The sequence below is a fragment of the Chiloscyllium plagiosum genome, unplaced genomic scaffold (assembly GCF_037043375.1).
Source record: "Chiloscyllium plagiosum isolate Xiang-an unplaced genomic scaffold, Cpla_swu_hap1 HiC_scaffold_23, whole genome shotgun sequence".
NCBI lineage: Eukaryota > Metazoa > Chordata > Chondrichthyes > Orectolobiformes > Hemiscylliidae > Chiloscyllium > Chiloscyllium plagiosum.
This window is the reverse complement of record NW_028270161.1, coordinates 5,539,125-5,554,453: the sequence shown is the minus strand read 5'-3', so window position 1 is coordinate 5,554,453 and position 15,329 is coordinate 5,539,125. Positions and strand designations below refer to the sequence as shown.

At 40.5% G+C, this 15,329-nt stretch overlaps 1 protein-coding gene across 1 annotated transcript; it reads right to left on the bottom strand.

Moving 5' to 3' along the window:
• Window positions 1-1,424: 1,424 nt before the first annotated feature.
• On the bottom strand, window positions 1,425-14,950 carry ucmaa (upper zone of growth plate and cartilage matrix associated a). Its single transcript, XM_043713261.2, has 5 exons — window positions 14,794-14,950; window positions 13,844-13,909; window positions 13,669-13,764; window positions 5,603-5,701; window positions 1,425-2,337 (listed from the first exon to the last, which is right to left on the bottom strand). Exons 1-5 carry the CDS (start codon window positions 14,849-14,851, stop codon window positions 2,240-2,242), a joined length of 417 nt encoding a protein of 138 aa, XP_043569196.1. The 5' UTR covers window positions 14,852-14,950; the 3' UTR covers window positions 1,425-2,239.
• Window positions 14,951-15,329: the final 379 nt, after the last annotated feature.

The following is a 15,329-nucleotide window of genomic DNA, read 5'->3' as shown; positions in this document are numbered from 1 at the left end:
GTGAAAGAAATTCTTTCTCCCAACACTGAAGATTTTTAGCATCCAGGTGTTTAGGAGGATTATTAGATTTGATAGGGGAGATAAAATCTTTTTTTTGTAGTGTGGGGAGTCCAGATCCAGGTGGGTATGATCTTAACATTGGAGCAAGGTTGTTTAATGCCAATGTTCTCGAATGGGATATAGTAACATCTCCAACTGGTAGTGGTTTAATCTGAGAGTCACCACATCTCAGGCAAGGGGAGAGGTTGAGAAGGAGAGTGGGAATTGAACCCACAGTGTTGGCATCACAAACCAACCATTCAAGCTTAACTGACCCCATTTTATAGGCTAAGGCAAAGGAAGGTATAAGGATAAAGCAAAATGCGTTGGATACTGGAATTCTAAAATAAAAGCAGGAAGTGCTGGAAAAGCTCAGCAGGTCAGGGAGAGAGAAACACTTAACCTTTCCGTTCCTGTTGACTGTTCATTGGAATGGAGAAGTTGGAAACACCAGGGCTTTGATGCTGTTGAAAAAGGGGTAAGAGTCAGGCAGAGCAATATGGAAGGCCAGGGATAAGTTAGAGGGTGGGAGGGATTAAAACCAAAGGTATTGTAAAACATAAGGCAAAGATAAAGAAACAAAACTTTAGTCCAGCGCAGGTGTAACTGCAAAAGTAAAGGTTAGCTCTGCCTGAAAGGAAAATCATGATTGATGCTGAGTGAGGAGTTAGATTCTAAATCAGCCATTATCTGACTGAATAAACCACAAGCTCCAGCTACTAATTGGCCTTTTTTCTGTTCCAATTTCCTATATACCTGAACATCTCGTTCAAATTCAGTCAGTACACATCAGAAATGTTGGCCTCTAACCAGTTGTTAGGAGCTTTAATGCATGGGTTGCTTTGCAGATTATTGGAAACTCCTTTTTGGTTACAAGTTTTGGTTTTGAGTTTTGGTTACAAATAGAATTAGCTTTATTGACTTATGGGACAATAGGTGAGTAGCTGCAGTTTTAAACAGGTTACTACAGTGTTTGACAAAGTTAATAAAAATCCCACTATTTTCTGGAAATTACCTGCTTCAATGGTAGAGATACATGTACATTGGGCAAAAGAATTTCAGTGCAGAAAGGTGGCTGAGGTCATGTAAATCTGCTGAGTTTGTTGTTAAATGGTGTACCATAAGATATTTCCGAGCAATAAAAACTCCTAATAGAAACCGGAGTAGGCCAAACATGAGACTTGGCAACCTTAGAATTTCTTGGAGTTCTCGATGTATGGAGCTGACTACAATATTTAAATTTCATGGATTAACTCAGTTTGTTTTACAGAAGCAAAGTATATTTGCCTTCAGTAATGTCAGCTTCAATCACCAATTATGGAACTTGACATCAGTGGTTTAAAAAGTCACTATTAAACCTTTAACAAACTCTACCAACAAAAGTATTGGGATTAAAATTATTTATTCTGTTTTTTTTTAATATTCTGCATGCAGTTGTAGTACAGCTTAAGTACATAATTAAAATTTATATAGTAAAAAGGAAATTATACAGCAGAAATATTTTAATTGAAGGGGAACCTTCAGCTGCCTGGGCTCTACACTTTGAGTTTTCTTTCCTAAATCTCTCTGCCCTCCTAGCTCTATCTTCAAGACTTGTTTAAAAACTTACTTCTTCAATTAAGTACTTGGACATTTCCCTTAATATTTGCCTTGATGTCTAATTTTGTTTTATACATCCCTATGAAGCGCCATGGGACTTTCTATAACAATAAAGGTGCTTGATAAATAGAGGTTGTTGCTGAGAAAAGCTATCCTTCAATACAGGGAATCTTAGATTAAATAAACCCTAAACTATGGGAAAAGATTTTAATAGCTTAAAGCTTTTGCTGTTTCTTAGCAGTCTGATATTCTGCACATATGTTACTTATGGGAGACTGCCACATGCAATTTTAATATTCCTCTTTGCAACAAAATGTGAAAAATCTTTTGAATGAAGCAATGCTTCAAATTTGTGAACTTGTTACAACATTGAAAGAAAGCCATACAGTATTTATCAAAGCTATGCCCTATAGAAGCTGCACACAATAAATCAAAAACATAAGTTGATTCTTCATCCTTCTGTTGCCACTTTGAAGAGAACTTTAATGAGATTGTAAAACACAAAATCTGTTCTATCTAACCAATCTGTACATGATGTTGCCTTATATTAAAGTATGTAGTTTCATCTTTGACTTATAAATCTGAGGCTCACTGGATTCATTTAATAAATGTAGCGGTTGTATAGGTACGAAGGGTAGAGACCATCATAGTACCACTGACGCCACGACTCAATCTTTTCATGAGACCTTTCATATTGTTCTATGGAATAATTAGAAGAAAAGGATTAGATTGAAATTGACAATTAACTAAAGAAAAGAATTACCAGAGTGTTCCAGATTTGCTCTTGCTCAGACTGTATTTTTTGGGTTATTCAATAATTATTGTTGGCATGTAAAAGGCATCGACAGCATAATTGTTTATCTGATTGTTGATTTGAACTGAAGCAATATCTACCAATGAAATAGTTTAACTTCCAGAAAATGTATATGCATCCCTCGTATCTCCTGTTTGTGGTTTAATATTGTACATTGGTAATACTGTACTCATGAAAAAGTGGAGAAATATCACAGCCTTGCACTTCCATGGTGAAGTAAATTATAAAGCATCCAAATGAGGATGACATGGATTATAATAGTCAGTAAAAGGTTTTATTTTATTTTGTTCATGACGGCTGTAGTTTTAATGAATGCACCTACTGCTTTCAGTATTGGATTGAAGTTGTGTGCTGTTTAAAATAGTGTTTAAAACTGCTACATGTGGAACTAGAGAGCAGGTTCAATGATAAGTATCACATAAGATAGCGGTTGTAAGTTTGAAGACAAATTCATGGTCTGAATGAATATATTTATATACTTCCCTCTCAGTGGGAACCTCCTTATGATTCAAGCCATAAATGTATCATAAGCTCTTCATTCTGATATGATAACTTCAAAAAAAGCTTAAATATATATCTAGTCATATAAAAGTTGTTGCTACAGCTAAATATTTGGTCAAAATGCAGGTCGTTGACATTTACACAAGTAACATTTTGGAGGTATTGAAATCCTGTCTTTGTCACCTTGCTAGTAGAGTGTTTGCAGGTCAGAGTCTGTCTCCATTAGCGCCACCACTGGAGCTGATAGTATATCTGCAGACTCCAGGAGCTGTTCAGTCACATTCAATACTGTGCTTTTCTATAATTCTATCAATTCAGCTTGCACAAGGTTGAGTTTGCCTTTGGAAGCGAGTGATAAGAACCAAAGAGTTTGCAAATTTTGGACAAAGTCAAAGATCAACTTTTACACAAGATCAACCATAACTCAAGTAATATATGGTAGGTATTTTTAAAAGATACCATGTTCTGTACTCCTGATAAACTGGTTAAATTCAGTAAAATATTACTTCAATTTTGAAAACTGCAAATTCTATGAGTCTTCCACAATAGTGCAACTAAGCCTGTGATCCAGCACCAAGGCCACCTACTTCCACCTCAGGACATCCCCTCAGCCTCTACTCTGCCAAAGATCCTGTGTTGCAAAATTATAAAAATGGGCTCAACCCATTCAGTCTTTCTTCATAAGACAAACCCTTTCATCACAGAAATCCTAACGAACTTCCTCTGAGCTTCTATTGTAAGTATGTATTAAGCAAATATACATTGTACTTTTTATGTGGTCTCACCAATTCCCTACACAGATGTAGCATAACTACTCTACTTTTATACTGCACACCCTTACAATAAAGGTCAACGTTCTACTTGCTTTCCTGTTTACCATAACTTCCTGTTAACTTCTGTGATTTGTGTACAAGATCACAACGTACAGCAGCAATCTGTTAGTCTTTGTTTTAGCTAATGTTCTGCTTTGTCATTCTTCTTGTTAAAGTGAACAATCTCACATTTCCCCAAATTTTATTCAATTTTTTGGCCACCCTCTACCTGTAATCATTTGTGGACTTTGTCCTCCTCATTTTACGTCCTTCCTAGATTCCTCACTGTCGACACCTCAAACATCAAGGACAGTGAACCAAAATCCAATGCATCCGCGCTCCAAGAGGCATTTGGAGACTACCTATTTTTGTATCATCAGCAATTTCATCAAGTTATTAATATAGAGTGTAAATAGATGAGGCCCCAGCATTGATCCCTGTGGTACTTTACTGTTTGCCAAAATGAAAAATTCTACACTTAACTTGCCTCTTAATTTTTTCCTAGCGAGCTAAACACCATCTAAGAAAGTATTTTACCGTAATGTCACAAGTTCTTATCTTCTGTAAAAATTTCTTATGTGGTACGTTATCAAATGTCTTTGGGAAATCCTCTTTATCTACTCTAGACATTATAATCTCAAACACACCTCATGTAGGATTGTTACACCGAGTGGAGAAGACTTTTGACCTATTAGTCTGAGGCGTGAAATAATAATATTTTCAGTTTCTAAAACGAGCCTTTTTCCGGGAGTAAAATACTAAGGTTAACATTGACTGCCATTTCTGCCATCTCATACATCTCTGTTCCAAAAGGATAACTTGTTACTGACCATTACCTCCAAAGCACTGAGTAGTTTGTAAAGAATATATCATAATAGCTTGAGTTAACTCCTGATTATTGTCATCAGAAAGCTATTTTGGGTTTGTTTTTGCAGTTGGCCATGTAAATTTGACAATTGTACGTTCAAAGACATTGCTAATTCAGTAAAATATTACTTTCTGCAGAACCCCTCAGTTGAGCAATAAGCCTCTGGAGCAGTTCAACATAATTTCATGGTAAGTTGCCAGTCACCTTTTCGGAACAGAGATCCTGCCATGCAGGTTAGAAAGGGTAATTTAACAAACATTCAGTGCAGATCAATGTCACACTGTCAAAAATCTGATCTTATGGAGATTATTACAGAAAAAAGGAGGATTTTTTAAAAAATTAGCAATATACATAAACAAGAGGACAAAGATTTACAGCGATCTGGAAACAAAGCCAAGGTGATGTGAGAAAACAAAACTTCAGATAGCAAATAGTGAGTGTGGAATGCACTGCCTGGACATGTGGTGGAAAGGAGTTCAATTGTGACATTCAACAGGGCATTGGATTATTATTTGGATAGAAATTATGAGCAGGGACATGGGGAAAAAGGCAGAAGATTAACACTAGGGAATAGAAGGAGAAAGTGAGGACTGCAGATGCTGGAGTTCAGAGCTGAAAATGTGTTGCTGGAAAAGCGCAGCAGGTCAGGCAGCATCCAAGGAACAGGAGAATCGACGTTTCGGGCATAAGCACTTCTTCAGGAAACCTGAAGAAGGGCTTATGCCCGAAACGTCGATTCTCCTGTTCCTTGGATGCTGCCTGACCTGCTGCGCTTTTCCAGCAACACATTTTCAACTAGGGAATAGAACCAGTACAGGTGCAATGGGCCAAATGGCCTCTTTTTGTGCCATGGCAATTCTGTGATTTGAGAATTTTGTATTTTTCTAGTTAACCGCATAAGCCATCACGTAATTCACTTTGAATATACTCCAATTTTACTCATCATTTAGGTTTTCTCTGAATCCTTACCATCTTGCTCCTCTTCTGCAAAACTCTCCCATTCATTCAACTGTTCCTCATGATATTCCTTCCTTCGTTCATCAGCTGCAAGCCTTTGTCTGTTCTCAGCTGCAGGGAAGATCGTTTTTGAACATGTGTTGACTTCTGTATCTTTACCAATGCACATATTTCAAATTGTTGCAATGATTATCCAACCATTTCTTTTAAAGCATGATAATGAGATTATTTTGCTATAATAAATTAAAATTGTTCACTAAGCATGGTAAAATTCATTTAATACTGGTTTTGTACATTGAGCTTCTGGATTAAGTAACACAAACTTCATTTTGAGATGAAACTTCCTTGGATTAAAAAAATCTATTAGAAAATCAACATGAAATGTGGCAAATTATGAACAAATGCATAAAACACAAGAGGGGAATGATGATGTAGTGCTGATATTACTGAACAAGACAAAGCTATGGGGTCTTGTGTGATTAAATTGAAATAGAGTTGCAACCAATGCATCTGGTGGAATTTATTTACTAAATCTTGATTTTGAACAAAATAGTTTCAGTATAAACAGTTTGACCATGAAACTACTGGATTGCTTTAAAATTACACCTGATGTGCTGAAAGCAAAGACGACAAATGTCTTTACTGGCTGGACTCCACGTGACTCAGGACTCTCAACAATCAGGTTGATCCTTAACTGTTCTGAAATGGTCAAAATGTCTCAAAAACAAAGCCATTCCTGAAAACAGGTCTCAAGCAAATCTGTCAGCTCAAAGCTGAACATCTCTGAGGCACTAAGAGCCATCAACATGTATTCAACTACAATCTGTAACTTCATGGCCCAGCACCATTAACATCAAACTTGGAACTGACCCCTGGTAATTGGAGAGTGCAGGAGGGCACGTCAGGAGCAGTACCAGGCATACTTAAAACTAAGATGTCAAAATGGTGAAGCTACAGTTACCTACTTAACTGTTCTTTGGACTGTCACAGATAGGCAATTAATGCTGCCCTAGCCAACAACCCCACATTCCATGAATGAGCATTTTTTAATAATATTAAACAGATAAAAACAACATACAATAGTCAGGCTGAGCAATCCTGGAACCAACAGATCAGATCTAAACTCTGCAGTCCTGTCACAATCAGTCATGATTGATGGTAGATAATTAAACTATAGAAGGCAGAGGCTCCACAAGTATCTTCAACATTGTAGAAGCCCAACATGCCAATGTAAAAGACAAGGTTGATGCATTTGTCGCTCTCTTTATCCAGAAATACCAAGTGGATGATCCATCTTGGCCTCCTCCTTAGGTCCCCTGCAACACAGAGGCAAGTTTTCAACCAGTTCAATTCACTCCACCTAATATTAGCAATGGCTGAAGTCACTGATACTGCAAAGACCCAGATATGGCCCTAGCCCAGCTGTTTCAGTATAGCCACAATACTAGCATCTACTCAGCAAGGTGGAAAATTGTCCAGGTATGTCATGTCCACAAAAAGCAGAATGAACTGTACCATCAGTTGTCTTTTGATCCTCAAAGTGACGTATGGTGTCATTTACAGTGTAATCAAGCAGCCTTAATGGGCAATAACTTGCTCACAACAGCTCAGCTTGAATTCTGCTAAAACATTCAGTTCTTGACTTCATTACATCCTTGGTTCAAACATGCTTAAAAGCACTGAATTCCAGAGGTGAGGTGAGTGTGACTGTCCTTGACATCAAAGCAACATTCAACCAAGTGTGGCATCAAGGAGTCCTAGCAAAACTGGAGTTGATGGGAATTGGGAAAATTTTACTGGAGGTCATATCTGGCACAAAGGAAGATGGTTGTTAAAATAAAGCAGAACTGTGGATCCGAAACCAAAACAAAATGCTGAAGAAACTCAAGTTCTGAAGAAGGGTCACTGGATTTAAAATGTTAATTCTGTTTCCTCTTCATAGATGCTGCCAGACTTGCTGAATTTCTCCATCATTTTCGGAAGATCGTTGTGGATGTTAGAGGTCAATCATTTCACACTCAGGATATCACTGCAGGACTTCCTCTGGGTAATGCTGCAGGCCCAACCATTGTAACTGCTTTGTCAATGACTTTTCCTGCATCACAAAGTTAATGCTGGGGATTTTTACTGATGGTGATAATATTGAACCATCTACAATTCTTCACATACTGAAGCAGTTCATGTCTGTGCACAAAATCGAGATAACATTCAGGCTTGGTTGATAATTGACATGTAACGTTCTTGCCACACAAGTGCCAGGCAATTACCATCGCCTACAGGAGACAATCTAATTATCTTCCCTTAATTGACATTCAACTGCATTACCATCATTGAATCTTCCAACAACATCCTATGTTTAAAATTGATCAGAAATTAAACTAGACTAGCTACATAAATACTGTGGTTACAAGAGCAGGTCAGAGGTGAGGAATATTGCAGTGACTAACTCACCTCTACACTCCCCAAAGGCTGTCCACCACCTACAAACCAGGACTCTGATGGAACACTCCCTACTTACTTATAATCAGTGCAGCTCCAATTCAAAAGATTTAATACCATCCAAGATAAAACAACTTGCATGTTTAGTACTCTATGCATCTCCTTAAACATTTACTTGTGGGTCATTTGCAAGATGCACCAAACCTCCTAGGACAATGGCAGCAGATACATGGGAATGCTCGCCTCTGAGCCACTCACCAGCCTGACTAGAAAATATATCACTGTCCATTCAGTATCGCAGGGTCAAAATCCTGGAACTCCCTCCTTAACAACATTGTGAGTGTCCCTGCACCACAAACACAACAGTCACCACCACGTTCCCAAATGCAACTGGGATGGGCAATAAATGCTGGCAAGCCAGTAACACACTCATCCCATGGAACAAAAATTAAAATGTTTGTTCACACATATTAAAAAAGTAGAACATGGATTAAAACTAAATGTGAATAGAACATAGAAGAATACAGCGCAGTACAGGCCCTTGGGCCCTCGATGTTGCGCCGATCCAAGCCCACCTAAACTACACTAACCCACTATCCTCCATATACCTATCCAATGCCCTCTTAAATGCCCATAAAGAGGGAGAGTCCACCACTGTTACTGGCAGGGCATTCCATGAACTAACGACTCGCTGAGTGAAGAACCTACCCCTAACATCAGTCCTATATCTACCCCCCCTTAATTTAAAGCTATGCCCCCTTGTAATACCCGACTCAATACGCGGGAAAAGGTTCATACTGTCGACCCTATCTAACCCCCTAATCATCTTGTACACCTCAATCAAGTCACCCCTAAACCTTCTTTTCTCTAGTGAAAACAGCCCCAAGTGCCTCAGTCTTTCCTCATACGATTTTCCTTCCATACCAGGCAACATCCTGGTAAACCTCCTCTGCACCCGTTCCAATGCCTCCACATCCTTCCTATAGTATGGCGACCAAAACTGCACACAATATTCCAGATGCGGCCGTACCAGAGTCTTATACAACTGCATCATGACCTCAGGACTCCGGAACTCAATTCCTCTACCAATAAAAGCCAGTACGCCATATGCCTTCCTCACCGCACTATTTACCTGGGTGGCAACTTTCAGAGATCTGTGTACATGGACACCAAGATCCCTCTGCTCATCCACACTACCAAGTATCCGACCATTAGCCCAGTACCCCATCTTTTTGTTATTCTTCCCAAAGTGAATCACCTCGCACTTAGCTACATTGAATACCAGCCCAATAAGATGTCAAAGAATTTCAATTAAGTTTGTTTAAAGCACTACAATAATTTACAAACCCAATTTAAAGGTAAAATTTAGGGGTAGCCTCATTCAATATGAATGCATCAGATTCTGTACCATAAACAGATTCAATGAGAGCCTCTTGTAAAATAGTGGTAATGTCCCTGCCTCTGAGCCAGGAGGCCAGTTTCAAATCCGAACTGCTCCAGAGATGTGTAATAACGTCTCTGAAAGGCTGATTAGGAAAATATGGAGACTGTTAAAATTTACAATTCTATCCAATTTACATTGATTCATAAGGGGCAAAAATCTTTTCCACAAGAAGAAATGAGTTCTCCTATTGTACTGTTGCCAGTCCTCATCCAAACCAGTCTCAGATATAGCATTGGCAGAGCATGGACGTAAATTTTCTTTCAGCACAAGTCCAGTGGCCCTCAAAATAAAACCTAACAATACATAGGATTTGAAGGAAAATGTATTTTAGAAGCAAGACAACTCATGGAAATGGAATTAAATGGCTATCAACAGTAGAACTATCCACAGATAAACCATAGTTACACTTTTTTTCCAGACCTCTATGCATCATTTGAAATAGCTGCCATTCATGGATTGTAGGAGCATATGCGATGTTGCTAATGGCATATTGAATGAGTAACAGATGATGGGTGGGAATTTTACTATACAGCCATGAAAGAGCCCCTTAGGCATACGAACAGTCCTTCAGAGCTCCTGTGCTAAGTATAGAATGTACATCTAGATGGTTGTGACAAGCTCACGGTTCAGCAGAAACATTGATTAGGTTAAAATAATTGGCAGAGTTTCTTATAGACGGTGCGAAGCACCTCAAAGAAAGTCTCAGCTTCCTTGTTAATGTTGGCTGTGGACTGAAAACCATTGCCAGAGTCTTTATGAGAGAAATCCTGATGGGGTTAGGGACATCATTCGCCATGCTGATAACAAATTTGATTACCATGGCAACCTGAAATTAATGTGGGCTTGGAAGCTAAGTATTGACCTTTCAGATGGTAACAAAAACACTGTTTATATTAGGATTAACAATGGATTAGTCAGTGAGGAATAGAGTGAAATTTGGTGAAAGTTTCCAGTGGTCAGAGAGTAACCACAGACTGATGAAATCTGTCGACATGTTTGCTGAAGTTGGCAGCTCTGAACATCTGTAACATTTACTAATTTGCCATAAAACACTTTTTAAAAGCCTCAAAAAAAAATTACTTCCAAATTTTGTCGAAATAATTTCAGATTACTCATGTTTAGGATATTAAAGTATTTAAAGGTTAAAAAACAAAACTAATGCTAATGGTTAAACATTTGTTAAATCCTAAATGTATCGGATGCATCAATTTTCAGATTACATTGATTTAGACAATGTAACCTTAAAAAAAAAGCTGAGCCAATATCACTGATCAGGCAGTCAAATATTAAGAATTAAGTTATTTCAAGTGCCTACCTAGTCAGGATCCTAATCAATTTCAATTTCCGAGAGTATAATGTTCTCCTGAAGATTGAAACTTGTTCAGTTATGAATAAAATGGATTTTGCACCTTAGTAAATTCAGCCAATTTCCTTGATGCATCATGATTTACGGCCTCTTACATTATTAAAGTAACATGGAGTGAGAGCAGGTCATGAAATTGGTCTTCATCAGTAGCACAGAATGAGTATCACCAAATCCACTGATTTCATTGAAGCTGAACATCGATCTGGCAGGGCTGCTGGTACTAATATCCAAGCAGATGATTCTTTTAAAATAATGTATTCTTGATACTTGGGCATCATTGGCTGGCCAGTGTTTGTTGCCCATCCCTAGCTCTCCTAGAGAAGGTGGCAGGGAGCTGCTTCCTTGAACCGCTGCTGTCCACGTGATGTAAGTACATGTGCTCCGCTATCAAGTAATTCTGGAGCAACTTGTTACAACTGAGGACTTGCTAGGCCATTTCAGGGGGCAGTTAAGGCCAGACTGGCAGATTTCCTTCCTTAGATGACATAATTGAGCAGATTCTTTTTGCGACAACCCAGTACTTTCTTGACCATTTATTGAGTAATATTGTGTAAATTATTATTTAATTTAAATTTCCCCAACTGCTGCTTGAACTGATCTCTCCAAAATCTCATTAATCCACATGCCTGGCTCCCTCAACCACCAGTGTTGTGCTCTCATCCCCTAGTTACCTAAAGACTTTCTGAAATTTGAGTTAACTTTTACAATTGCAACTTTACCAGTAGCAGGTGCACCTGCCCAGTCGGTTTTGTTTCTGAATTTATATTATCTAGCACTATCACATAAAGAGACATTGTTGAAATAATAAGCTCCTTCTCACAGACTCCATGTTTCTGTGGCATAGAAATAATGACGTTCACTTAACCTGTGGAAGGTCCAAGATTTGAAACTTTTCAGAAATATGATGAGGAAAAACCATAAGGTGGGGTCAAGGATGACCTGATTGGCCATGATCTCATCGAATGGTGGAGTAGACTTGATGGGCAGAATGGTCTACTTTTGCTGCTAATGGTCTTACACCCAAACTTTTCCAGCCAGACAAAATCTGAAACTCGTCTGTCCTGCCTTCCTTTCCTGTGATTGAGAGTTTGGTACTGGATTCACCTGAGAGTCAGAAGATTCGGATTAAAATTTCACCATGGAGCTAGTCTAAGGTAGCAGTACTCAGGTACACAGTCTGTTTGGAAATGTATTTTGTTTGTGTGCGATATTAAATTGTGCCTGCTCCAGTCAATGTAAAATGAGCCCAGTATTTTGAAGAGCAGGGAATGCTGCGGGTGTCCCAGCCAGAGCATTCCTGCATCAAGGAGGAGAAAGTGAGGGCTGCAGATGCTGGAGATCAGAGCTAAAAATGTGTTGCTGGAAAAGCAACACATTTTCATTCCTGCATCAATCAAATCACCCAGTCGGAATAATGTGCTCATTCCTTCCTCTCCTGTGTGTCCAGCACTTTCCCCTGCAAATCGACCTGGCGCTGGTAAAAAAAAATACTTTGGGCTGTTCTCAAGGTTGAAAAAGCTCGTTTTTAATTATTTTTGAGACCCAACATTCAGAAACATCCGGTTATTACGGAGATTTCGCAAGGGTAAGAAAATGTTGGGACTGTCCGGACATGGAGTTATTTCACATCCCACTCCAAAGCAATTTACTAATGCAGAGTTTGAGAGCTTTTTGGTTTGTCAAGATATTATTGCATTTTATGCATCTGATCATTGCTAAATTAAATTGAGTGCAAAATACAATCGGTTAGAGAGAGAAGCTATCGACTTTGCCTGTGATTATTGTAATCTCGCTGTGCCCCAGGCTAACTCCCTCCCGGCGTTAGAGTTTCACAGGTCTCCTGACTGATAGGATTGATGGCCAACGCACAATGGTTTAATTTTAAAGCAGCCAAAACTGCCTTCAACAGGGAGATTGCACCATTCAGAGTGCCTCGGACTCAGGAGAGTATGTGCAGGGAGAGCAGGGGGTCAAGATTTGGATTCTAAAAATTGATAGTCCCCGAATGGTCCTGGGTTGGACTAGGCTCCAATGAATGTGAAATCTGGGTGGACTCGGCAGTGAAGGAGCCTGACTCCAGACTGTCCCATACCTCCCAGAATGAGCACAGTGAAACCGCTGTGCTCTTCCAGCACCACTAATCCAAAAAACAGTGAAAGAACAGGCTTCCCATGGCAGAGACACCTGATAACAGCAGCTTCTGTCGAGATCTCAGAGGCTTGAAGTTTTCTGTTTGACACCTAACCCACAGTACACTCTCACCCTCTGTATCTCCCCCCACCCACAGAGTTTCAGCTCAGGGAGAAATGGACTATATGGAATCCCCAGGCCAGCTATTCCCAATCCCCATGTAGGGCCACCAAAGACCAGCTCCAGACATCCCACTCCCTGGCCTGCAGGATATTGGATAGTTTCATTTTGGTTAATTGTAACTCAGATTTCTAAAACTGAGAGAGCCCCGGGGGGAACATTCACAGGACCCAAGAAACATCAATTCCTGCTCCCCACCGCCCACTCCCCATTCCCAATTACCGGCTGCTTCCTCCGTTTAACCGGGGCAGTCCACCGGCCCTTCTCTCCTACCCGCCCCCCCCCCCCCCCCCCCCCGTCCCTTCTCTACCTCTTTTATCTATCTCCCTCCCCTCTGCCTCTTTCTCTCTCCATCTCCCCTCGCTTTCTCTCTCTCCCTTCCCTTTGACTCTTTCCCCCTCCGTCTGTTCTCTCCACCCCCCCCCCCCCCCCTCTGCCTGTACAGAGACAGAGGGACAGCGGGTGTGTGTGTTGGGGAGGGAGGGGGGTAGAGCTGTAGTTTTGACAGTTCAGACTCACCCATTATTTCAGCCCTGGATTTCGGCGAGCGCTTAGCACGTCGCTTAAAGAAATTAGAGGCGTCTTGTTCAGAGACGAAAACCTGCCTCTTCATTCCTGCCAAATCAATAAAGAGACTTTTCATTGGAGCGAATAAAAGCGGTTTGTACTGAGTCAGTATTGAAATTCCTCTTACGTTCCTGGTTTCCTGGTTTGCTCGCTTTATCCATCGGCACCGCGGCGCTTTCACTCTCCCTGAGAACTACAGAGGAGAAAATCAAAACAAAAACACCTTTAATTGGGATAAAGGCGCAGACTACCAACATTGAAAAGACAATGAGGACAGCCAGTCAGATTTTTCAAATACTGGGGGCTTCCATTAGAAACTTGCACAGTTTATTCAGTGTCTCCGCTGTCTCTCCCCCCCCGCCACTCCCTCCAGCCCTGTCCGAAGGGAAAATATCCTTCGGGTCTCCTGGTATTAATGAAAACACCAAACCGAGCAAGTGCACATTGAGAATAAACAGTCCCCAGGGACGGCTCTCCTGTTTTACAGCAGCAATTCCGTGATTCTGAATTCTTACTTCTTAAACATGCGTTTCAGTAAAAGGTAAATGTTTTGTGTTAGCAATGTGTCCGTGTAAAATTCCAGGACCAAGGGAGTTAAGTGTCATAGAGAAGCTCTGACTGTGTTTGCAATCATTCAGGTTATTACAATCATCCGAGCCAGAGAGCTCTGGACAAGCGACAAACTGGGGGACACGTTCTGTCTGGGTCTGCCTGTCTGTCTCTCTCCCTCTCTATGTCTGTCTGCCTCTCTCCCTGTCTATGTCTGTCTGTCCCTCTCCCTCATTCCCTCTCTGTGTCTCTGTCAATCTCCCTCTCTATATCTATCTGTCTGTCTGTCTCACTCCCTGTCTGTCCGTCTCTGTCTCTTCCTCTCTATGTCTGACTCTATCTGTTTCTCTCCCTCTCTATATCTATGCCTGTCTCTATCTGTCTCTCTCCTTCTCTATGTCTGTCTGTCTCCCTCTCGCTCTCGACGGTCCCTGACAGAAGCTGGAACTCAAGATTAGAAAACACAAAGCGTGCAAAACTACAGCATTGCTGTCAGAGTACAGGAAAATTTGAATAATTTTTACTCACTTCCCAGAATAAAGATGGTCCCGAGACACGAAAGCAAAATAAACTGTTTCCATTCCATTTTCCCGGGGATCTCAGTGCTCAGAACAATCGTGAAGTGGGTCAGTTTCTGAAAGCAGTTTGAACACTCCACATGTGTTAGAGAGAGGGGCAGAGTGCTGGCATTTCAACCTGACCGGGGCGGGGTTCTGGCTTCTAAACACTTTCATCTCCAGAGTCAGGAACTTGGCCCCCGTGAGGGTACGAAAGCGAGAAACATGCTTCAGATCACAAGAAATAGAAACAAGATCAGAAATTGCAGGAGAAACTCTGGCAGCATCTGTGGAGAGAAAGCAGTGTTAACATTCCCAGAATTCTCTCCACAGATGCAGCCAGACCTACTGAGTTTTTCCAGCAATTTCTGATTTCCAGTGTGAGCAGTTCCTTTATAGATTAGATTATGTTCCCTGCAGTGTAGAAACAGGCCCGTCAGCCCAACCAGTCCACACCGACTCTCTGAAGAGAAACCCACCCGGATCCATTTCCCTCTGACTGATACA